We start from the raw sequence: 26,677 nt of genomic DNA on the forward strand, positions 1-26,677 counted from the left end.
CAAGCGACTCTGCTGAACGGATTGAGCTCAAGACGGATTGAAGCAGCAAAAACGAGATAGTCGGATTGACGAATCAGCTTTGAAGCTGACCCGAACGGCCATGTAAATGGGCTCAATGACTCTATCTATACTAGGAACATTGGACACATGATTCGGATTTGAAAACGTGTATAACGCTCATATCCGATATGCGAACTTATCTGACAATTTTCACCTGCAAAAAATGCAGCGGGCTTTCATCAAACTTGCGCACCAAAATCCCCTTGTAAAATTTGCTTCCGAAATGTTCCGTTTTCAGGAAGGAGCCATATTTGGCGGCGCCGATTTCGTACGGAGTGAATTCAAGCCATTCTGTTTAATAATGGTATTGATGTGCACTTACTTGTAAAATAATAATCAACTACTTTAACATGGCCAAAGTAGTACCGTGAAATGTCATCGCAGACACATCGGACCTGACTTGCAAACAAGTCAAGAGTGGCATCGGCGCGTTGGCATCTTCTATCTTCGATTGTAAATGTGAAAGTTTCTTGGTTTCCATTTTCTACACGAAGAGAATATTTCTGTGTCGGATTGGTCGTATTTGGAAAGTTTAGGTACAGTATAATACGGCGAATTATCAATTCCTCTCAACCAGGTGACATTCAACTAGATGACACAAACCTCTGGGCCAAGCAACATTTCTCCGATCAACATCCCGAACAAGTCCGTAAATGATACGGGTTGTCCTTGTCTCTTTTTCTGTTTCATTCTCCTACGACATTTCACAAATGTGTCAAGCCGAAGAAGCCAAAGGGGGCTCGACTCGATTTTCGCCCGAATGTCACGGTGGGCGGGCTCCACCCCGTTTTCGGGGTATTCGTCGTGAGAGTATAGAGTACTGAGATACCTGAAAAATAGCTGGCAATGGATTGCTTACCGCGGGGTTTTAATGTAGCCTATATCCTAACTCGTGTTTGTGGCTATGAAATGCGCATTAACCTTAGATTAGTCAGCATAAATACATATATCTAATAAATATAGCGATGTAATACTTGACCTAAAGAAGGACGCTAGAATCGCAACGAGATCGCCTACTAATATGGAAACCGACACAATGTTACAGTCAATCGTAGGCTTAGCGTATCGAAGGATTGCGCTATCGACCCCCCGTTCATATTGCATTTCAATATTTCGACCAGCCGAAGTTGAGTAGGGAGTAGATTGTTCATACCTTCTTTTATTGACAGTTCTATGACCCAGGTTTCCAGCTATATTGTACGAATGAATGGTAACTGAATCATGTAATAAGCGTAGGTAGGGTTACATTTAAAACAAAAATCAATTTAAAACAAACAAGAGAAGAAGAAAATGCTTATTCATTTAACTGGCCGTTCAAGCTGATCAAAACATACTACAAAAAAGAATAAGAAAAACAATCGAAATGGATCGACCCCAAATGGAATGTGAGAAAATGTGGCGATGCAAAATAAACATTGTACCGATAGTCATTGGTGCTACAGGGTTCGTAAGCAAAAGACGGATTCCGGCAACGTCATGCTGGTGACGTCATATTTTGTGATACGATTGTTGATATACGATGTTCTTTTGAATTCTCTACTAGTTGCTGACGATTACCCCTGACGAGTGTCAGCCCAAAGTATTCGGGTTCATTTCAATATGAACATGCTATTCAATAGCATAATTTCTGTAATTTCGATTCTTCATTTCAATCATCTCTACCTCTGCTCTGCAACCCTTGCCAATTTGTCATCTACCGCAATTCTGTAATCTGACCACTTCATATATTGCATACCACAATTTGACTGTATTAGTGAAATTTTGAAAAATTACTCCAATTTCGCCATCTTCCTTTGGGGGCAGGTTGCTCCCCGGATTATGAGTGTATTTACTAGTTTTACTGTGAATAAAGAATATAATAATAATATGATAATTTATAGAGCGCCGAATATAACAATTTATCAATAACACTAGGGTGCTGTACATAAAAGGCCATAAAATATAAAAGTAAGCAATGTGTATAAAAGACGGAAGGTATAGTTGTAGGGCAGAATGAACATTACTGTAGTTCAAACGCTCGTCTGTATAAAAAGGTCTTGATTTTGCGCTTGAAAGCATATCGTGAGTCAGATAGTCTGATAGAAACTGGAAGATTGTTCCACAGAATGGCGGCTGAGGGAAAGGTTCTCTCGCCGTAGGCCGATGTTTTGACTCTTGGAACCTAGGTCCTTTAGTTTAGACGAAATATCTGTACCATAGCTATTGAACCGACTATTTGGAGGGCTCAAACCATCCTATATCGGTATACGTCGGCTATATCAGGTGGTAATTGTCCGTGGGCTAATACAGCTTGTTTTTGGAAAGTATTACACAATTATGGTATAATTTTACAACTTGAAAAAACACATTTTTTTAAAAAGGCCTTTGTTTTAAATGCAACCCTAAGGCTAGACCAGAGGTCTCAAACACGCGGCCCGCGACGACATTTTAGATTTTTAATAATTTGACAATATATAAGTATCGCATATATCTTTTCAGGTTATAAAGTTAAAATTCCCTATTAAATTGCTCCGAAAGCCTGAAACTATTTATCAAACGTCACTACCACATCTATTGCAAACGCTACCATGCAGGGGAAGATTCACTATTTCGTCACATTTCCAATTCCTGATGACAAAACCTGACCCTTAGACGATTCGTGACTGAAATTTGTGAGTTGGAATTGGACGCGACCTTTCTTAGAATTGTTCAGACTCGGGCTAACTCGATGGCAAAATGAAAATGACTCGAGTTGACTCGGAGTGACGTGAATTTGTTAGAACCATAGACGCAACAAACTAATCGCGTATCAGGGCAATAGTAATAGATCAGAAGGTCGCAGCTTGGCATTTCGCTAACAAAGCAAGTAGTTATGGCAACCGTGGGCAATCTGTTAGTTACATCTTTGGTCGCTAAACCATGTTATTAAGGCAACTTCAAGGTACCGAGTACCGTAGTGGTATACACTCCAACGATGTAACAACAATGGGCCGTTCGGCATTCCGACATTTCAATCACTAAGACACATTCATTAATATATTTATATTATATTTATATTTTTTCTGCTCCTGTATTTGAAGATATTTGGCCATGAGATTAATAGCCTACATATCAGAAGTACACCCGAATCCTGGATTGAAATTACAATGCTCAACCTAAAAATGTTTTGATATCATATCAGTCTCTATTATCAATCTGTTAAATTCAAAATATTCATAGTAGCTGCAAAATTATAACCCGATAGCTTTTATGATGGCATCATACATTTGTCCGCCCATATGGTGTCTATATCTTATAATTAATATATATCAAGTACAACAACAATTCTATTCAAATAGTTATAAATGTGATGATTTTCTTCGTGCTAGGCCTAAATTGATACAAGAGTAAATCACGTTTTGACGATGTGTGTTTAGCTGTTCACTGTCAGTCTGCTGGATCGGCTCACTTTCAATAGGACGATTCATTCCCGCCAAATAAGGCCTACTTGTGAAGACATAGAATACCCCTGTAAGTGCTACGACCCGCGGCGTCGACAAAACGGGAAAACTGGCCCGCTAGCACATTTGAGTTTGAGACCTCTGGGCTAGACCTATATCTAGTTTATCTCGCTATTGTGGTATTGAATGTTTTTTTGTGAACAAAGGGGCGGTCTACAACAGTGGTAGGCAAACTGCTGACCCGCGAAAAGTTCATGTTGGGTTTGCAAGTTAAGTGTGGATATTACTCAAAACACCATTCTTTTCGAATACAAAATCCTGTCGTAATATCAGTCATCATTCATAATTCGATGCACGCAGACCATTTCCAATACTGAAAACAGGTATACGCGAAAAATATCATATTAAGCTGGTCCACAGAGTAAAATGGTTGTAGACCCGTAGTTCAGGGACGAAACCGACATTCTGGAGGATAGAATTGTGCTGTTATGGCCCAGCGCACTTCTAGATACTACGGTTGTTGAAATTAATTCATCCATTTCCAAATCGGTAGGTAACTCTTCAAAACTACTTACCTAGTTGCTAGCAGTAGACCCTATTACGAATTATGTGTACAATGAACAAACCAGCTTGACCCCGACAATCCACACACGTATGTCGCGCAATCCAATATCCCAGAGTCCTGAAGGGCTTTCATCACTCCGGCAAACCCGACCATTGCGCGAAATCCTCCACCCGAACCCAAAACCGCGATCGTCGGTGTCTTCGAAATACAATTGTCGGTTTACAAACCTGCTCGTGACTGTGAACAAAGGTATGTCTCACTTCTTCCAGATTTTGCGGACCAGAGGTGCCCAACGCGCTGCGCACTGCCTGGTAGACTTGCCTCCTCCTTTGACCCCTGAAACGCTGTTCGCCATCGCACAGCGCAAGACTGTGTCGTATATCGGACGATGTTCTGTGATAAAAAGGAAGACAGTCCAATATATGAGCCACTGATCAACTACAATAAGCTCGATGGTTGAAATGGGATGGGACTGCCGTGATATACCACTCTCTGCAAATATCAGTGTCTCACTACACCTCATCATCATCACTTTATTAATATTTTCATCTTTTCATGCCATCGCAAAATTTCGACATGTAAAAGATATGTCGACTGTTGGTCGTAATTTGTACCTAATTTGCACAATGCATAACAACGATATACTATAGGTAACCGCGGAATGAGTAATGCAGCATACAATTACTCACATCTCTTGAAACTTGAATTCAATATCCACTGCACAGGAGAAATCCTGAAAATTATTATTCATCTTTAGGACATGATATCCATTTGATGGCTCTACGCGGAAGGTCTTTCTATATAGACATATTTAAACTGCAGTTCGGTCGGTTAAAATTCAATATTGAAGTCGGATTTGGACTTTTTGTGTTTTCTAATTCCGAAAAATTTAGAATTCCAAAGTTTTCAATGTATTTCCAAAAGTCATATCCTATGCCATTGGTATGTTAAGCCAGTCACGCACACGAGGACGCGAACTGGTAGGCTACATTGGTGCATAGATACATAGGTAACCCTGTTACATTGGGCATTAATACTATGGTCATTGGTCATACTATAGTAGTACTATTAATAGGCCGAGGTGAATGTTCGATTGACAGACCGTGTACTTTCTCGTTTCGATATCCACTATCTGCTTATTGCACCGCATTGTGGCTTGTATGTACATTTGTCCAATTGTTCATCGTACATTGTGCGTATTGAACGGATGGACGCTGATTATGATTATGATTATTTCGATTTTAGATTTTGACTACAATATAATGGCTTGGTTCGGAAATATTCAGACTACTGTAATTTCTATACAGACATTCAAAATACCGTGGAAAATGTAAAAGACTTCAAAAGTGTCCCTTGCTCCGGTACGTCGCTGATGTCGAACTCGATAGAGCCCAGTTTTCCGTCGAATGTGTAGTTGGCGTCCATCAATCTAATCTGAAGTAAAACGATTGAATAAATATTTGACAAGTTTCGTGCGGTGTCAATCATACAAATAATACACAACACATTTCTTTGAATGTGCGTTGAGCTTCGGTTGTTCCTTGTATTACGACTGGATACTGTAGTGTATATTGTTATAGGAAACGTATTTTTCAAATTAGCGATTGAAACGTGTAACTATAATACACCCTAAGGTGGTCAAAGTAGTTATCTTTGGTAAACTTATTCCTCATACATCGAGAATGCACGCCGTAAATTTCCTCTGACTTTTTCAAGTACAGGTAACAATGTTCCCCGCGCGTGAACAATAATTCAAGTAGCCTAGAACGTGAAGAAGGCTACTCAATTAGTTTGAATAGGTAAACTGGGACGAGGCTTTGCCAACTTTTGTTAGGCAATGGCGGTTTAAGTACTCTAAAAACGTATCACCTAATACTGGACGTTAAACAAACCCAGATAGGTACTTCATTACTGACAGTCTCAAAACATGCCAGAATATGATGGTTACAAACATATTCGTGTATACTTGTGGTAACTATTATTATTATTAGTAGTAGTAGTAGTAAAATCGTGATAGTGGCGCTTATCACAGCACAGATTTTGTGCGCCACTTCTATACCGGTTATTACAAAGAATTTGCATTATCAAAATATATGCTGCATCGCTTGGTATTATTGGCATACCAACATTGCCAACATGCCGGAATGTGATGGTTACAAAGATATTTGTATATACTTGTGGAGTTGTATAGTCGCTATGATCATGATATGAATGATATATGTATAGTTGCAGGCCGTGTTGGGGTGACTCGAGTCATGACTTGACTCGAGTCACTTTGCAAAAATGACTTGACTTAACTTGACTCGGCGTTCCAGAAATGGGAATTCACTCGTGATTCGGAGCAAAGTTTACGAGTCAATTTGAAGTCATCAAGTAAAGGTGTCGATAAAAATGGCTGATTTTGCATATATTCGGATTGTTCGCGATACGCTGGTGTGACGTGTGAGAGTGAGCAATCACCCAATGATTGTACGTTTTACTGAGCCTCCATTGCTCTGTCACAAATAAATTGACCGCAAACGAAGTGATCGGAGCTTACAGCTTACGTTGTCGTAAACTATAGTAGTAAAGAGTAATCATCTAATGGTAAAGCATCTATCTATGTTCTGAGGAGCTTTTTGGAGGCACAGAACTTCAATATACAATTGACTAGTATATTGATATTAAAACGAACCCGAATATTATCGACTGACAGGGGTAATTATCAGCAACTGGTAGAGAATTGGAAAGAACATTGTGTGTTAACAATCGTATCACAAAATATGACGTGTCAGCAGAAAATATGCGGTTTCATTTCAATGTGAATACCAGTCAATTATCTATGTTCTATAGACGTCCCTCGATTTAAAATAAATGGCGGCTTTCTAACAGGTATCAAAATTCAATGACGTAATTATGCCTCGTACTTCGAAAAATCAACATGACTTGAATTATGATTTGCCTCGTGACTTAAATTGGCTTGATTCGAGTCACCTTCAAAAATCGATTGACTTGACTTGACTCAAGTCAAAATGTACAATGATTCGATATGACTCGTGAATCGAAGGTAGTGATTTGATCCCAACACCGGTTGCAAGTTGCAAGTTACATCGCAAGTACCAATAAATCTACTGTGACTCTCGATTTGACGAACGAAATTTAGTTTTGGTCAGACAGTTGCTATAGGGCAGTGGTTCTCAACCGGGGGTCCGCGAAGCATTTTCAGGTGGTCTGCAAAGCCTCAAAATAATTGATAACCTAATTTGTATGTTTTTAATTTCGGAAAAGCACGAAGCAGTTTTGCTTCATTAATAGTAGAACTCCATAGCTCGCATCAATAGAATGGCCATCTGAGATGAAATATCCTACTGTGCACTGTGTGCAGACTCATTTTAATTGCTAAATTGCCACTAGCCTACTGAAACAAACATTTTGCAGTTTAGAAATGTTTAGTTGGGGATTGCGGAAAAAAGTTGGATGAGTAAGGTCAACCACGGTGACTTCGAAATGTTTACAAACATCAATTTACTCCTTTGATATACTCAACCATTTTCCATAATAACTTCACGATAAGCTGCTGGATAGAAATGACCATAGGCTTGACGTTATATGTTCATTAAAAAATTTTGTCAATTTTGGTGCCATATTTGTTGCGATCATACCCGAATGTGTCGTCGGAAACGTTACGCGTTATTATTACATTCGCCACCACCTATATTTGTGGAAATGGATTCCCGGTACTCGTTCATATCAAATCGAAGGCGCGGATTTTCAAGACACGACCGACCACGTATTTCGGGAAATGCATTTGCAGAATTCGCCTTGAAAAAAAAGAAGTCTACACAATTTCTACATGAAATAGTATGATCTTATTTTCACGAGAGGTCAGTTTTTGCTGTTTATCAATAAGCCTACAGTTGTCATTTGCACCAGACATATGACGATTGCAAGATAATTCAGCTAAATTTGAACTAAAACTTCGTGGGGGTCCGCGGGGTCCGTGACGGCCCGAAAAGAGTCCTCGAAGGCAAAAAGGTTGAGAACCACTGCTCTAGGGCCATATGCATAAAATGGAACCGATGCAGAATGTCCTATTTATTAAATTTTTATGTTGTTAACAGCGCACATAACGGAATGGTTGTAAAAATCGAAAACTAGCCGGTGTTCAACTATAATACTGATGCGCACCGCATCATCGTCAAATTATCGTTTCAAGAGTAGCTCCGAACCGCCAGATGTGGACCGAAAATAGATGATACCAATCGTGGACTATATGTATTAATTTTATTTCGTGCAGGGTGTCTCTCTATCTCTCTCGCAGCAACCAGAATTAGTGTTACAAGATATAACAAGGATAGATACATACTAAAGCTATTTTCTCGCCAGTGATAGGCTTTGAGCTCATGTAGAACTTCAATTCTTCATTCCACTCTGGGTTTTTGTTATTGTCGATTTCACTGGTACGCTGTGTCGCTTCCGGACATCCAGGGACGTGCACGACCACGTAAGGGTCGGATAAGTCGACTGAAAAGCAAGCGTAATATATGCAATGAAATCCACTTGTTTTCTCAGTAGCATTTGTTAAGTAAAGCCGTTTCTGATCAAAATCAACCTATATATGCCGTTTCAATATAGGCTATATATGCGGGACATGCTATCCGAACAACATTCCAGTCAATAAGTGTATTGAGACTAATGTGCGACAATCGAGCTGACACCTCCGCTGACAAATTTCAGCCAACGACTGTACTTGATTACAGAGGTAGCTTTTATAAATATTCTAGTCCATCGTAGGCTACTAGTTACTTTAAAACTGACTGCTGGTTTAGTGAACAAGGAAAGGCGAAAATAATTGATTCACACCCACTTGCGTTATCAATTTGATAAACAATATCTGATGATATGCAGGCTACTTACAAAAATCGAGCACGGTCCCCTTCGTGATGTTTCTTCCCCTTATCACTCTTACTACCAGCAAACAGCACGGGTCATTTACCACCTGACAAAAATTCAAGTTCTCAGTTGGAGAAAAAAACTTTAAAATTGCAGAGTGTACGTTCGAACATGTTTTGGCACCTTTCCTTCCCCGGATTGAGTCCCCGAGCCTACTTTGAGGAACTGACAGCCAAAAACCCATTACTTGTTCACCTTTGTCAATAATTGAATGCGTAGGTTTAGTATGTATAATCGATGGCCTTCTTCCTATTTTGTTGATTGGAAACCACGATTTTGTAAGATTTTCTGTCAGAGAATTATACGGAACTTATGAAATTATATGAAATTCTTTTTGTTTCGATATGTGGTAGAATTGAAACATAAACCAAATCTCACTTGATTTTTGCGGTAAAATGTACTGTGAATCAGATACGTAAGTCACCAAATAATTTTTCCTATCAGACTTATAGGCTTACTGATAAGGTAGTCATGGCACATAAATTATTTGATACATCCCCTTCTTCGGCGATTCGTATTATTGGGGTTTTATAGCTTCGTGTATTGTAGGACTTGCATAAACTAGGCTACTCAATTTTCAAACCCGCAACTAAAACTAGAACTAACGACATTTAAAAATCAACACTCCGCAGAATTTATAGTTCAAACTTTTGACTTAACCCACCATCGTATTTCCTGTTTCTCATTCTCAGAAAAATAATTCGCATAGGGGTTCGCAATTCATTAAATGTTAAGCACCGCACGGAACTGTGCATTATTCTCCCATGCAACACAATAATTTTTTTCTGAAATATCAGACATAGAATCGACATTTTAAAGAGATTTCGACCCCAACAACCCAGCCGCTGGCTACGCCACTGTTAGTAGTGATGACTCATTAGTATGGTGTTTAACCTAAAACATCAAAAAAAATTTAGACTTTTTTAAACAATTTTGACATTTTTTGACCTAACGCGACAATTTTGACAAAATTTCGACTTTTTTGACATGTTAAAAAATCGCCTACTCATGGCGGCATAAAGATCGTTCAACAGAGCACCGGTGTCTCGATGAACGCGAAACGACGACATGTGCTTTCTAGTTATTCGGCAACTAATATTTTGTCAAATGTGAAACTAGAACTACTGAATTTTCAAAACCCGCCACTAGAACTAGAACTAGAACTCAAAAAACGTTAGTTAGTTGACCGTCAACTGACTACATGAGTAGTTTGTAAGTCTGATCGTACAGTGAAATACCAATGAAGTCATACTGTCATAACAGGGAAGACGAAATTATACGAAATGCAGTAGGCCTACCTCGAATATCTGAAATGGATCCTTTGCCTTTTCCGCTCCATCGACCTGTGAAGTAATTTTTATCAGTGGTTTTCATTTCTCAAAAGTCTCTATGCCTATTTGCATTAATCTTGGTGATAGTATAACATAACATATGATATTATAGCAGGGGCTTAAATCCAGAGGTGGTCAGTAACGAAGTACTTCTACTTTTTGGAAGTACTCAAGTAGTTTTCCTCTACTTCTGGTACTTACTCAAGTAGATCTGATTTTCTCTACTTCTACTTCGTAATATTTTGTGATCTACTTACTTACTTTTCGCTATTTTCAGTTTGTCAAGTAGAAGTAGTTTAATCCTCCAATACGAAAGATAGCCTGAGGAATTTCGGGACTGTTTTCACAGAGTACCAACATTTAATATTCATAACAGTCAAGTAAAGCCCAGAAATTTTGTTGCGATTCGCGCACAGTAGTTATGGAGTGACAACTATGTTTTCACGAAAGTATGAGTAAATATAATTTAGTTACCGGATTGCTAATGGTTCCGCTCACGCCCCATTATCACCCATATCAAATATTTCATCACAGTAAATATTGCCAACCAAAACGTTTGAAACTACCATTTCGCAATCTAGCAATTACCTATCCTAGCGTTATCTAACAGCCCTTGTCCTGCTTGTCCTACTTGTCCTGCTAATCTGGAAAATCCGGCTTTTTGGAACGTTACAGCTGTTTTAGCAGATCACCTTTGAAGCTTAATGGACAAAAGACATGAAATATATTTCCGCTTTTTAGAAGTGGTACGTTCAATACCGAATATGATACTCGGAGTATCATACTTTGAGTTCTAATTACTTTCAGCTCTTTTGTCTGCAGAACATACATGTTCAACTGTTCAAGCATAAAAGCAAGTGTAGCCTGTATTTTCCGAAAATAAAGCTACACTAAATATAAATTTTACGATCCACAATATTTGTTATTAACGTATACTTATCCCGAAAAGTGCTGAAACCTTATCCGCTGGCGATATTGGTTGTCGGCGCCACAGAAACTTTATTTTAACTCGCCAGATTAGATTTGTCCGATGTAGGTCCCGTAATGCCTGTCTCGGTTTTACATAGCCACGTTAGCCAGTCACGAATCCCGCGATGAGCCTTGAGCCCTGGCCCCTGGCAATAACAATAAATCGAATTAATTAGTTACGCGATTTTCATATAAATCAATTAAAAATTTCAAATTGCTTGCCGCTGAAGCGCTAAGCTATTGATATTGCTCGGAAATGGCCTCACTCAGGCATAGCTGTAAAGGGCGGTTGAGGAATTTCTAACGGTACTTAACGGGGTTACATTTCCATCGATGAGTTGTATATGAGCTATATATATTTTACGAAGGGTACGACAGATGCATCAGTAACACTACTCGATTAGGAGTTACAGTTGTGAGATGGATATTTTACGAATGCCGCTAACATGCGTGGCCCGAAAGAGTATGAGACGTCGAAGCCGCGAATATAATTGACGAGAAATTCATGATCGTAAGAATATACATGCTTCTCGTCATTTATAAAGGGGCTTATTCGTATATAGGCTATCCTATACGAGTTCTGTGTGCGAACCCGTATAAAACAGGTTCGTGTTCGCAAAAGAACACAGACCTATACAAGGATAGAGCCTCGGGGTGTACCCAGAGGTGGTCAGTAACCAAGTACTTCTAATTTTTTGAAGTACTCAAGTAGTTTTCCTCTGCTTCTAGTACTTACTCCAGCAAAACTAATTTTTGCTACTTCTACTTCTACTTCATAATATTTTGTGATCTACTTACTTACTTTTCGTTATTTTCAGTTTGTCAAGTAGATGTAGTTTAATCCTCTAATCAGGAAGATGCGTGGTTCCGTTCTCACCACATACTCGCCCATATGAAATATTTCATCACAGTATATATGGTCCATCATAACGTTTGAAACAGATGTTTCGCAATCTAGCATTTACTTATCATATCGTAGTCTATCTGTCCATGGCATGTCCTGATCTGGAACAGTGGTCTCTGACTTTTTTTTTAGCTTTAGACCTGATTTAGCATATAACCTTTGAAACTTTCTGGACATGGAATACATTTTCCGCTTTTGGAAGTAGGATTTATATTTCACTTTCAATTCCCAGTATCATACTTTGAGTTCTAATTGGTATCGGTTCTTTTGTCTGGAGAACATACATGTTCAAGTTTAAAAGGAAGTGTAGTAATGCCTTTAATATCCGGAAATAAAGCTACACAATATGGCATGTTTACGATCCACCATATTTGTTATTAACGTTTACTAATCGCGCAAAGTGTTTGCACCGTATCCGATACAACTTCTCCGTGTAGCTCTTCGCCTAAACTTGAGGCCTTATAATATGGGGTAGGGCGCCATGCCACGATATTCTCTAAAACGGGTCTTCTAGTAAACAAAGGGTTAGTATCACATTTTCATATCAATACTATAATTTGCATCCCATGATGTGACATAATGCTTATTCTGTCGAAAGTTGATACATCCTGGGATGCATCAATACGAATCAAGCTCTGCAACTTCCGCATAACTCAATTTGCAGCTTTTGACAGTCCATGCGAACGAATTAAGACTGTTTTCAAAACTACTTACTTAATTGAGTGGATTTAAAATCAGTCAATTCTACTTCTACTTCAAGTAATTTTCGGTGGCATATGGAAGAAGTACTTCTACACGTACTCGAGTAGATTTTTGTCACTACTTCTACTTCTACTTGAGTAGCTTTCTTGACTACTTTGACTACCTCTGCTTAAATCACATTATTACAAGTAAAAGCTATTCGCCATGTTATCTGGCACAATGTGAATATGCGACGGAACAACACTTAAACTCGTGAAAAACAAATATCCGTCCCATAGGTTCGAGTTGAGATGGGTGATCATTTCGAATGGTTCACAAAACTGACCACATAGGCTTTGCGACGCCGTTTGCAGGGATCACGTGATCATGGTAAAAATCTACACATATTTCCGGACTTGCTGTTGTGCCACAAAGAATCGATTGTTTTAGTAAATCATAACATTCGGTAACTAACATCATGAAAAAATATTTAGGGCCATCACATGAGAGTGAAGGTAGCCGACTATCCAGAATTGTGTATAGTTAATAAATTTCCGCGTATAACTGTCATGGTTTCGATTTCGAATTCGATTTCTTAACGAACTGACTGTAGCAAAGACCAATATTTAAACCAATATACCGTCAAGATAGCGCATTAGTGAAGCGTGCGGCTTCTTGATCGGTAGGTCGTGGGTTTTGCCGGGTTAGACCAAAGACCTGATTACTAACACCGGTATCCATGACTTCCTCGCTTGGCACCCATGCATTATACAGAGGTCTCAAACTCAAATGTGCTCGCGGTCCAGTTTTTCAGTTTTGACGACGCCGCGGGCCGCAGCATTTATAGGGGTATTCTATGTCTTTCCAAGTAGGCCTTATTTTTCGGGAATGAATTGTCCTATTGAAAGTGAGCCGATCCAACAGACTGACAGTGAACACACATCGTCAAAATGTGATTTACTCTTGTATCAATTTAGGCCTGGCACGAATAGAATCATCACATTTCTAACTATTTGAATAGAATTGCTGTTGTACTTGATATATATTAATTATAAGATATAGACACCATATGGCGGACAAATGTATGATATCATCATAAAAGCTATCGGGTTATTATTTTTCAGCTACTATGCATATTTTGAATTTAACAGATTGATAATAGAGACTGATCTGATATCAAAACATTTTTAAGTTGAGCATTGTAATTCCAATCCATGATTCGGGTATACTTCTGATAAGTAGGCTATTAATCTCATGGCCATATATCTTCAAATATAGGAGCAGAAAAAATATAAATATAATATAAATATATTATTGAATGTGTCCTAGTGATTGAAATGTCGGAACGCCGAACGGCCCATTGCTGTTACATCGTTGGATACGGTACTCGATACCTGCGGCCAGTCTGACTGACCGACTGACCGACTGACAACTATATAAAGTTCGTCCTCTGCGCGACTGCCTAATCGCCCAGAGCAAGTGCGACGATGAAGTCATCGGCCCATGTAACGGGTTAAGAAATGACCCGGAGCCGCGACAGCTGCAGCCGGGTGTGTTTCTGGAAATTTCAATAAATTGCAGCTCCATTACGGTGGCGTTCTGAAGAAAACGGCTGCGGCCAAAATTTTTTTTTCGTTTTGCCCTTCAATTTGAGACCACATCATTTTTTGAGTGCAGTGCCCCTTTAATAACATGGTTTAGCGACCAAAGATGTAACTAACCGATTGCCTATGGTTGCCATAACAACTTGCTTAGTTAGAGAAATACCAAGCTGCGACCTTCTGATCTATTACTCCCCTGATACGCGATTAGTTTGTTGCGTCCATGGTTCTAACAAATTCACGGCATTCCGAGTCACTCCAAATCCACTCGAGTCATTTTCATTTTGCCATCGAGTTAGCCCGAGTCTGAGTAATTTAGGAAAGGTCGCGTCTAAGTCCAACTCACAAATTTCAGTCACGAATCGTCTAAGGGTCACGATTTGTCATCATGAATTGGAAATGTGGCGAAATAGTACATCTTCCACTGCATGGTAGCGTTTGCAATTGATGTGATAATGAAGTTTGATGAATAGTTTGAGGTTTTCGGAGCAATTTAAGAGGGCATTTTCACTTTATAACCTGAAAAGATATATGTGACACTTATATATTGTCAAATTAATAAAAATCTAAAATGTCGTCGCGGGCCGCAGAAAATGCTCTGGCGGGCCGCATACGGCCCGCGTGTTTGAGACCTCTGCATTAGTATATCATGGAGGAATGGTGCAAGACTTAGAAATCCCGTAGGGCTGTTTCTGCACCTTCCTTGTCCAGCAGCATACGCACACCGTGCACTCATGGTATGCATATGCACCGACCGTGTGTATGTATATCATGAGTCGGTGTATATGCCACAAGATACAACATGGACAAATATAAACTACGTCTTTTTCTAACGCCAGTAATCAGCAAATATCCAAGCAAGATTTTAAACCCAAACTAACGTTATAATGCTACAATCTCTTACCGTTTCGTTTGTATCTCTCTGGTCAGTCATGATGACATCCAGAATAACGTGATATTTCAAGCAGATTTCCTAGAGATGTAATAGGCGATACAAGGTTTATCTCAGGTTTCTGTTAAATTTCCTTCCTTGATGCAACTATGGATTGGAAGTTAAAATCTTAGTAAAAATATTCACAAGGTATACCCCGAGGCTATATCCTTGTATAGGTCCTACAGAACCGACAATGGTCTTTTGCAAACGCGAACCTTTTATATCCGGGTTCGTATATAGAACACATATAGGGTAGACCCTCTATAAAATGATGAGAAGCATCTATTCTATATTCTTACGATCATCACTATCACGTCAATTATAGTCGCGACTTCGACTTCTCATAGTTTTTCGTGCCACGCATGTTAGTGGTATTCGTAAATTATACTGCTCACAACTGCAACTCCTAATCGAGTAATTTTACTGGTGCATCTGTCGTACCCTTCCTAACATATATATAGCTCATATCCAGCTCGTCAACGTAGATATTGTCTCTACGCAGCTGATACAGTTGACACAGCTGATACATCAGTATATCCACAGGGCCTTGTTCGAGTGTTCATTGATGAAGTTATATCCCTGTTGGAAAATGTGACACGATCCATCAGATATTGAACAATGAACATGCATATAGTTTTCAGTCGCAAGTTTTAAAGGGGAATGGAATTTGGTATATGCACATTGAGCTAAATGCAGCCTGGGTGGCCCGGGACCTAATTTAAGAATTCCGATTTAAACACGTGTTTTGTCGCTTCATACAAACTCCTGTCAATTCATGTTGACATTTTTATCAAACTTCCATCAAATCTGTATTTTCAAAAATTCAAATTTATGGAATTTTCAAAATTTTCTTTTTGGCCGTTTTGGCATTTGGTACCCAAAATGTCAAAAATAACAATGCCTGCTTATAAGGTCAACTATCAGTCTCATTTTATCCCGGGTGTAGTACTCGGAGGTGGTCAAAGTAGACGGCAGTGCTACTCAAGCAGAAGTAAATGACAACGATACGCGGTGCATGTGCACTTGTGCAGTATCCAAAAATGCATACTGTTACCGCTGGGTTCACGAACCACCGACGTCAACTGGCCGGCTCGTGCAACAGTATCTCTTCGTGTATTTATACTTCTACTTCGCCTCATTAAACCGAAATGAAATTGTAAATGCGTGATTTTCCTCTTGACACCCTGTTAACCCCGACTTTAGGGGAAGTCTACCTGTCGAGAGTCGAACCTGAGCCTCTCCCGTCTAGTATTGCATGCACTAACCAATTTCTCCACTCACAAACACCATGTGATGTAATGAACATATAGGAGAATGCCGAACGACGCACAGCTGCGGTCTCTTCAACTGATGTCCACCTCGGCCTAGTGCCCATCAATATCACAGTTCATTTTCAATGTTGATCTTTATGCCGCGGATCGTTCTAGCTCTGTCATTCCTTGCGAGTGCTTCTTTCGTTGGGTATTTTTTCACCACCAAATCTCGAGGAGGATATGAAGTGGTTTCGAAGATTTATTGATATGGGAAAGATATGTCATCATTATTATCAACCAACTGGCCACATGACATACCTCAAACATCCCATTGTTGGTTGGCGCGAGTTCACTACGGTACATATAAATGCCGTACAGGGGCCGGGAACGTTTTTCGTCCGAAGAGCCATACTGACCCGATATTTTCCATTTTAACTCTCAAAGAGCCATACTTGTCAATCAACTACTACGTCACAATTGAAAAAATCGTGACATCATGCAGTAGAGAAAATTCGAGATCACCACATGGGATTCGTCGTTTGCACCGTATTTTCTCTGTAAAAACTCGAACTGACAGTGGCGGCTCGTCCTATAGGGCAACTGGGGCATTGCCCCACCTAATATTCTGTTCAATAACAATTCTTTACCATTTATAGACGCACACCAATCTATGTATACCGAAATCACAGCGAAAATCTTATTCTTCTTGTCCTTTCGCTTGTAAATGCCCATATATAGCGAAGTCTCTGCGAAAATCGAATTCTCTTCCGTGTTTTCGCTTCGCGAATGCCTAGCCGGGGCATGCCCCGGTAGCGCTCATAACAAGCTTTCACTGTCTATTCTCTCAAAGCCGCGCACAATAAAGAAACGGTGATTTACTCTCTCCTATTCGTAAAATGGCCGAGCAAGCGGGGCAAATATGCCTCGTCGCCCCTAAGGTGCGATGTAACAATCGTATCTATATCTGAACTCGATTACCGTAATACGCGTTTAGTCGACCTTTGCTGGTATAGGTCGATTTTGATGGTGTTTAACACCATGAAAACTCTTGAAACTTGGTATGTCACGTCGTGATGGTGGTATTTAACACTGCCCCAAGTTTCAGGGTTTCAACTTAAAGTTTAGGGTAGTAATTCCGTTTCCGAAGTTGAGTGTGTGCTGATCCGTCATGTATCGCAAACAGATTTTACTCAAAAGCCGGTATTGGTATCCATTGATTTTGACGATGTTCAATACTGAGATCGGTTATGAAATTTGGCACGGTAAGTCTTAATGTTAGTATCGAACGCTGTACCAAGTTTTAAGTTTGTCACTGAACTGTGTTAGTGGTAATTTCGTTTCCTAATTCGAGTGAGAGCTGACTCGTCATTTATCGCTAACAGATTATACGCAAAGCCGGTATTGGTATCTATTGATTTTAACGATGCTCCTTACCTAGATCCGTCATAAGCTTTTGTATGGTATGTCTTGGTTTTAGTATCGAACGCTGTGCCAAGTCTCAAGGTTGATACTCAGTGATTAGGGCAGTAATTTCGTTATCAAGGTCGATCTGACACTTTAGCATACAACGCATTGCGGATTTCACGCAAAAGCCGGTGTATCTGCGGTAACGTTAACTGAGATGATGATATCATTCTCAGTTTGCATTCAAATATTTACTTTGATATTATATTCTTCAATGTCAATTTCACCATGAAATTGTGGCCTTCAAGCCATTTGCTCACGACCCCCTGCTGTCAAGCGCGATAGCTATTTCGTTTTCGATGGCGGCTAACAACTGAACACTTGATCAGCCTACTCCTCAGTAAATTTTGCGTAAAATTCGGTGTTGGTCTGTTCGCATTAAATTTGACAGTGTACCATACCGAAAAGGGCCATGAGACCACTTCTCGATGATGTCATGTAACAGTGTACTAAGTTTAAAGCTTTCATCCACGTATTTATTCGGTAATATATTTTCCAAAGGCGATTTCGCAGCAGACCTATAGACAGTAATAAAGCCGTAGGCTATGTGTCGTGTTAAAGTCTCCAGTTTCAAGGCCAAAATCTCCTATGCTGTACCGAGACCGAATTTCCGAGGCTGCTATTCTTAGTTCTTCAGAATGATGGATGGATTCAATATGACAGGCCCAATCTATGAGATAACAATTGCGTATCTGTCCGAACTCGTTGACCTCTCCAGTTAGGCTTACGCTATCTCTCGAGTTATAGTCATTTCCAGGTCTAGTGCGAACATGAACCGTGTTGAATCTTTGTTCCGTACGCCGTTTACGCAGTTACCACACTTCAAGTCACAGCTCACCGGCGGACCTCTCGTGGCACATACGTTAAAATCACTGTTGCCGGCAAATTCATGTTACCGTACCATCATCAAGTTAATTGTTTACGTTGGAAAACGCCATTGTGACGTCATCTTAGTAAAAAGTCGCTTGCAGCCCTTGCCCCACCACCCGATATTGTCACGAGCCGCCACTGCGAACTGATCATGTTGGCTGCCTTATTTGAGTAATGAGTATGCGAAACTTGAATTACATACATCTTTTGCAAGCTAAATATTTTTAATTATTTTGCACTGAGAGGCATATGATATTTTTCGAAGCTTAAGACAATTAATATTTAGATTTCCAAATCCAACAGACTTAGACAACAGTAACAATATGAATCTACTTCATACACGCTTTTTACTGTTAATGCGTCCTTTGGTGTTGCATAGTAGGCCTATTGCTGATGGCTTTGTAGTCTGGATGATGATTGTTGAGGTTTAGCTTCATAAAAAATATACGACTTTCGTCAGTTATACGAGATCGTAGGTTCGTGTTGATGCTATTCTTAAATGCGAAGACCCATGATGGCATACGTATGTGGAGCCAAACATGGTCACTATGCAGCAGAGTCAGTAGTATACATGCCCACTGTATAATGTGTGATGGGTCAGTGACGTGGGGTCAGGGGAGGCAAATGAGGCAGTCACTGTCTACTAGATTTTGAACATTTTTACTACCAAAATCACGCAATTTCCTACTTAGTGTTCGAAAATAAAGGGTGAAAGAAGAGATAAGGCGTATGTGAAGCACGGCCGGGCGACGTCTTACCTGTGATAGCGCAATTCATGGTAAATATCATAACATTTATATTTTGTAATAACTGAATGTAATTGTCGCCCTGATTCCGTTTCCACTTTTCAATTCTCAAAGTATTCGGCGGTAACAACGTTGTTCCACACGCCTACATTTTAACAGCGACTACAAAAGCTACGTTATCGATCAAGAAGGAGGATAGCTATGGCGTTGTTAGTAATTTGAATTTGTAATTGTGAATGTCACTTCCACGGCAGTTCATTTCTCACCGCAGATTCGGAAGACAATGTGTTTTTGAAAACTGCATTGTGATACAGGCGCCGACATGTCCCCTATAGTCTCCTTGATCAACCAACGTATCGCGCAATCCAACATTTCGTGGCGGGTAGGCTACATCGAATGCGGGAGTGATATTGGTTGCCGGCGCGACAGAAACTTAAATTTGAGGATTTTGGAAAGGGAATTCGAGCCCCTAACACACTTAATACACCACTGTATTAACCTCTCCAAGACATGCTTATACTGCCACACGAATAATTATACTGGTCGTGCTGAAGATTTAATAACAAGTTGCTGCAATATTGATAAATTTAGCACAAAAATAAAAATTTCGCGGAGAGACATATCTTATGCCCAAAAGAGGCATATATGGCTCGCGAGCCATAGGTTCTCGACCACTGCCCTATGATGATGTGGATACGCTAAAATTCGAAAATATAATGCCTCAGCATTCGTAATTCGCCTTGTTGAGGTATAGGAGTCGTGAAAAGCAAATATCATAACGCATTGCGAAGAAAACAGCCACAACGTCGTCAAATCTACATCGGCACGACAGAAGATACTTTCGGGCAATGTTCCCTCCTAAGCTGCGCAGATGCGCAAATGCGCAGTGCTGACGCGGTCTCTGCGCATGGAAAGCCTAAGCTCTGCACAAAAAATCCGAAGTGATGACTATTTTGTTTAGTCTGTACGCACTGTTGTCCAAAGGACCGCGCATTGAGTTGATGAGTGCGAGCAGACTCGTCAAAAATTATAGGGAACATTGCTTTCGGGTATCGATATTAACCTGGGAAATATATTTTGCTGTATTTTACTTGTGCGCCAGCTCATTTTCTCTTCATGGTACCCGATTTCAGCCTTGAAAGTATTTTATTTGCTAATATATATCACCATCGTTTTAAAGAGACTATTTCAATTTCGTTGACTCATTTCTAGCAAATCAGTGTCAAATTAATTTTTCATTAATTAGCAATTTCAGTATCTCAACTCTATCACAGCACAGTATCAAGTTATAAACCAGTAAAAATGCATCACTTTCCCTTGAGGCATGCCTGGAACGCGATGTTTGGTCATATCGAAGTGTCAAAATTTGCCTCCGTAAATACTATAAATTCTAAAATATTCGAAATTTCAATTTAAGATTGCATGGCCAATAGTGGTCGAAATTCACCCAAATTTGGTGTGTATCGTTTGTTTGGGCAACCTGACAATTTCATTACCAAGCGAGTGAAATTTGGAAAAATGTTATTTTTGAACAACCCTATAATGCGCATGCCTCTTTACATCGCCCAGGAGGCTAAGGTAGGTATATTGCAATTTTGTAGTGTATTGAACTAATGAAAATTGCTATAAAACCGAACCGAAATTGAATATCTGTTTAATCCAGCGACGCTCCTAAGTAGGAGTATACTCATGCAACAACCTATACTGTAGTTCAGTGGTCGGGAACCTTTTTTGTCCGAAGGGCCATATTGGCCTTATTTTTTCCACTTTACCTCCCAAAGAGCCATACATGCCAATCAGTTGTTACGTCACAATTGAAAATTACTGACGTCATGGTAACAATAGTTCGACCTCACTACACGGGATTCGTCATGTGCGCCACATTTTCTCCGTAAAAACTCGTACTAATCATGTTGGTTGCCTTACTCGAGCATGCGAAACTTGAGTTACGAGAACGCGGGTTCGTCGAGATGTTCCTTTTAAATGCGAGAACCCATGACCACTTGCGTAGGTGGAGCCAAACATGGTCACTGCAGCAATCTACGATCTACATAGGTCTATCCATTCTAAGCTGTTAGCGATAATTTTGAAACCTTCAACGATTATTGGTATTTTCCATTGATGTTCATGAATGACTATATTTTGATCATTTTTCTCCCAAATTCACACAATTTGTGTTTTATTGTTCGAAAATGAAGCGCGAAACGAGAGATGAGGCACAGACGGGGCAGACCTCACCCATTGATAATGCAATTCAATCTAAATAGCTTAGAATTTATTATAACTGATATTAATCCAATGTAACTGTTGCACTGATTCCGAAAATCTAACTACTGATCGACTTCTCAATTCTCAAAATATTCGGCGGCAACATATAATGTTGCGCCACACGCCTATATTATCGCCGGTAGAGCTTTGCCAATCAAGAACGTGGATAGCTATGGCGTTGTTCGTAATTCGAGTTTGTAACGGCAGTTCATTTCGCGCAGTAGATCAGGAAGGCAATGTGTATTTGAAAACTGCGTTGTCATATTGGTGTCGGCATGTCTGCTATCTTCTTTGATCAATCAACGTATCGCGCAATCCAGGATTTCGAGTCGGGTAGCGGCGTAGGCTACATAGAATTTGCGAGTGATATTGGTCGCCGGGGGGGGGGGGGGCAGTAACTTAAATTTGAGGATTTTGAAAAGAGTTCGAGCCCCTAAGCCAGAAGACGGCTTCGCCTTTACCTCTCAAAGACATGTTTATACTGCCACGGGAATAATTATTCTGGTCGTGATGAAAATTTAGAGCAAGTCGCTGCAATATCGATCAATTCAGTACAAAAATAAACATTTGGCAAAGAGCCATATCTTATACCCAAAAGAGCCATGTATGGCTCGCGAGCCATAGGTTCCCGACCACTGCAGTGTAGTTGATATGACGTCGGTCATAGTTGGCGTTTGTCTGGACAGTGGACACAGGAGACTCAGGCCCGAGTCTCGTCACTAACACTAACGTGTCTGGATTGCACCTTTGCTAGCGTCGATCGAGGTCATCATGGTATGAAGATCACCAACATGACTGATGGAAAGCGGCATGATTTGAATTGCATCTCCCTGTAATGAAACATGCGACGGAGGTAGGAGTATACATATATGACTTAGACTGGAGTCATAGTGTCATACAACTGTCTTCACTTAGCCTGGTAATACGGCAATGCGGAATGAGGAATGTGGACTGGGAACTTTGCACCGCGGAGAGTCCTTGTGGTGTTCTGTGCCATCACCAATTTCTTGAGATATGCATTGCGTATAACATTTTCTAATTGTTGAAGCAAAACATCCCCGAAGGCTTCCTACATATAGTAAATGCCCCAAAATCGCAAGTATGAATGTCACGAGAATTTACTAGAATAAGGTCTGTAGCCGCGCTGTGCACGAAAATTTTGCTCCTTGAATGAATTTCGTAGATAAAGCTGGTGGTTTTACATTTTACTGTCAAAATTTTATTCATTCTGAGTCCACGTGATCAGATTAACCCGTAGAGCTAATGGATGTCTTCGAAAAATTTGGGCAAAAAATTAATGAAGATGGATCTTCCGGTTTTTATTAAGCATTTTGTTGCATGTTGTTATTTCTTGACCTCCCATCCGGATTGTCGGTATAGTCAAAATATATTGTAACCACCCAAACGTAACAGAAAAATCTTCATTCGTGAGTCGCACACGATTCCAACCTCGTATTTTATTATGGGGTCGGGGCGTATCATTTTCCTCTGCGGTTCGCATTTGTACGGTAGAGCTCAGATTGCGAGGGCACTATTATACTAAAAACCAAAAATCCAAGTCAACCTGAATCGCGCCAAGCGCAAAAAAAGTTGAATTAAAATCTCTCAAAGATTTGGGAACCCATTCGTAAATTCAAATTACACAATGACGGCCGCCAACACACGCTAATTTAGATATGTGTACACGGCCGCATAATTATGGCCAAATGCGGCCGTACACGATACGTCCGCCGGTTGAACACCTCTGGCCTAATCGAAATAAGGATGAGCGTTTGAGCAAGGCTGCAACGTATGGGAAATGCTAAATACTAATCAGGGCTCAAAGTTACCGGACCGCCATCTAAGACAGTGGTTCTCAAACTCGATTATCGCGATCCCTTGGCTACGCACATGCAATCATGTACACTGCGATATAAGCTTGCCGCAGGATGCAACAATTCAAAATGTCTGAACTATCGCGGTGGTTTCCTCGAGAATAATTATAGATAGATATTGCAAGCTGAACACATGCTAATTCCGCCCTGTTCTACTCCAAAAGGAACTAATGATGAGAAACGTTTGCTTATGGCATCACGGAAGGAATATAATTTACAAGCTGCGTAGGATACAGTTGATATGAACATTGTACGATATTGCACATCCAGACAACCTGTTCTGAAGCTTAAACTGGCGCATTTATTGCGATAGCTAGTCATCGGTTCATTATATGGCGGATCTGGTACACCCCTGTAGGGCTCTTCAAATATGACTTTTTTTCTCAAATCGCACTGGCTACTTGATAAAATTGTTAGGTTACCTAATTTAGGCCTACAAACCACATTTGGTTCAATTCCAACCAGTAGCCGCATTGCTACAGGAGAAGAAAGTTTCTATTTATTATATAATAATAAATAATAAAAAATTTGAAAATTTTCTGTTCATCCCATGAAAGTGTTAGGTTGTCTATAGAAACGATGTTCACCAAATTTGGTTGAATTCCAACCAGTACAAGCGGAGTTATTGCCGTCGAAAAATTTGGATTTAAATAAAATAGTATTTACGGTGGGCACCACTATAATAAATAATTAAAGGATTGGTCACCGTAAATACTATTCTATTCATAATCCAAATTTTTCGACGGCGATGACTCCGCTTCCACTGGTTGGAATTGAGCCAAATTTGGTGAACATCGTTTCTATAGACAACCTGACACGTTCACGGAGTAAACAGAAAATTTTTAAATTTTTTGTTATTTATTTTTATATAGTAGATAGAAACTTTCTTCTGTAGCAATGCGGCTACTGGTAGGAATTGAACCAAATTTGGTGTGTAGGCTTAAATTAGGTAACCTAACAATTTTATCAAGTAGCCAGTGCGATTTGAGAAAAAAGTCATTTTTGAAGAGCCCTATAGACCATCTGAGCACCCGTTAAACATTATGATACACCCTGGCATAGGCGCCGACTTTTATTTTTGCATGGGGTGGCGGCAGGCGAGTAGCCAGGGGGTGTCGAAACCCCCTCCTTTTGAAACGCCAAACCCCGTCCTTTTTAAATGACCATTCTGACGCTAATATTCAGTTGCAATTCGGGGGGCCGCGACCAATTAGCGAGATTCGTCTGTGCACCTAGGCATATCGCATCGCACAATGCAACGCGACGCGATGTCCCGCTGAGATTATTGCGAAATTGGGTCATTGATTGCCGCGCGCTTGGAAACACGAAAGACAGACAAGAATTATGATTACGAACGCGCGCGGCCAATCAGTAATTATCCCTTACCGCAAACACAATGGGTTTTTACTTAGTATTGCGACAATTGGTTGCTGATTAAAACATCGATTTTGACTGCATTGCTGCATTTTCCGATATACGTTCGCAAAGCATAATTGGATTAATATTATGGGCACAGGAATAAATTCCAACTAGCAAGCACACTCACACAATAATACACTGTTCAACTTTGCACTCCGATAATATTTATCACAAAAATGGTTCACAAAATATTTTGAACGCGGCTTGCGGCACTTATCGAAGCAAATGCATTTAATTTGTAGAAGGTGGACGTATATTTGGTCGTCAAATCGCGATAGGTGATGGTGTTTCTCAGAGCTCGCGATGAAATCTACGTTTCTAACAATGTGATCGAATTTGAACATCTAATAAGGATCGTTAGTTTGTTGAAATCAGCATCAGTACGCTGTGCGAAATACATAGTAGTGATCAATTTTATCGGACTGAACAATCGGCCGGCAAAGTTGCGCTGTAACGAAATTGCAGACATGCCCCAAACCTGCAATAATTACAATTACAGGGTGCGCTAGTCATTCCTAAATACCCAGATTCGGCAATGGCAACGAGCATAATTTGTTCAGACGCGGACATAAGTTTCAATGAAAAAGACACATGAACAGAAACACAAGCACTCAGAGATTGTTACTGTTTGGCGAAAAAGTTTCTGCGGACGGTAGCAGTCCTACATGAGGACGCGCTAAATCAAACCACCGACGATAGTGCACATGAGATATCGATGACCCATTCGCATACAAATGATTCTCGCTAATTTGCAGTACGCAGCATCGATATTACGAATAAGTGAATTGGCATTGCAAAAGTACGGGATTTCTAATTATAAATGAGAAACTCCCTGGCTACGCACCTGGGGTTTTATGCCGACAGCGCTCTTGTAATATCAGCCCGGGGCCTACGGCCTACGTATAGGCCCCGATCAGCCAGTCGAATTTGATCGTAGAATGGTGCGCTTATAATTATCCACGTGTTATTGCAGTAAGAGCAATATAAGCGCATGCCGCCACCTTATCAATAGAAATACATATCCCTAAGGTTTGAAATTCGATCCGCGTTATGGTTGCGCTCGACAAAGTCCGTCCAGCAATGAAGTTTATTCGAACATAGAAGGTTTCCGTTAAAACTAATCGAATAAATTCATAATTTGCGCCACCGAGAATCTCGTGTTGCATCAATTTTGACAACGTAATTCAACGCCGAGCACTGCACAATGCGCAGTATTAATAACAAATCAAACACTAGCAAGTGACATCGAGGGAACACGAGTGTATAATCTGACAAGAATTAGTAGCCTACAGATGATAGCGAACGAGAATGCGCGCACCTAATCAGTAATTCCTCAACTTGCGTACAGCACAATGGGGTTCCAAGTTCAACATCGCGACAATTGTTT

At 40.1% G+C, this 26,677-nt stretch overlaps 1 protein-coding gene across 1 annotated transcript in view; it reads right to left on the reverse strand.

The window, feature by feature from the left end:
- The window catches only part of LOC145456882 (cytosolic phospholipase A2-like), a 30,290-nt gene extending 14,433 nt beyond the window's left edge, over positions 1–15,857 (reverse strand). Inside the window, exons 1-12 of the mRNA XM_080335017.1 lie at positions 15,367–15,857; positions 11,321–11,422; positions 10,275–10,319; positions 8,941–9,022; positions 8,390–8,547; positions 5,365–5,478; positions 4,734–4,777; positions 4,305–4,437; positions 4,106–4,242; positions 664–889; positions 427–544; positions 215–351 (exon numbers count right to left, since the gene is read on the reverse strand). Of these exons, the coding sequence (XP_080191143.1) occupies positions 215–351; positions 427–544; positions 664–889; positions 4,106–4,242; positions 4,305–4,437; positions 4,734–4,777; positions 5,365–5,478; positions 8,390–8,547; positions 8,941–9,022; positions 10,275–10,319; positions 11,321–11,422; positions 15,367–15,396 (1,326 nt within the window). The 5' untranslated portion in view covers positions 15,397–15,857. The remainder of the gene's footprint in view (positions 1–214; positions 352–426; positions 545–663; positions 890–4,105; positions 4,243–4,304; positions 4,438–4,733; positions 4,778–5,364; positions 5,479–8,389; positions 8,548–8,940; positions 9,023–10,274; positions 10,320–11,320; positions 11,423–15,366) is intronic.
- Positions 15,858–26,677: the final 10,820 nt, after the last annotated feature.

The sequence above is a fragment of the Botryllus schlosseri genome, chromosome 15, assembly GCF_051294905.1.
Source record: "Botryllus schlosseri isolate E-star chromosome 15, Bs_hap1, whole genome shotgun sequence".
NCBI classification, from domain to species: Eukaryota; Metazoa; Chordata; class Ascidiacea; order Stolidobranchia; family Styelidae; genus Botryllus; species Botryllus schlosseri.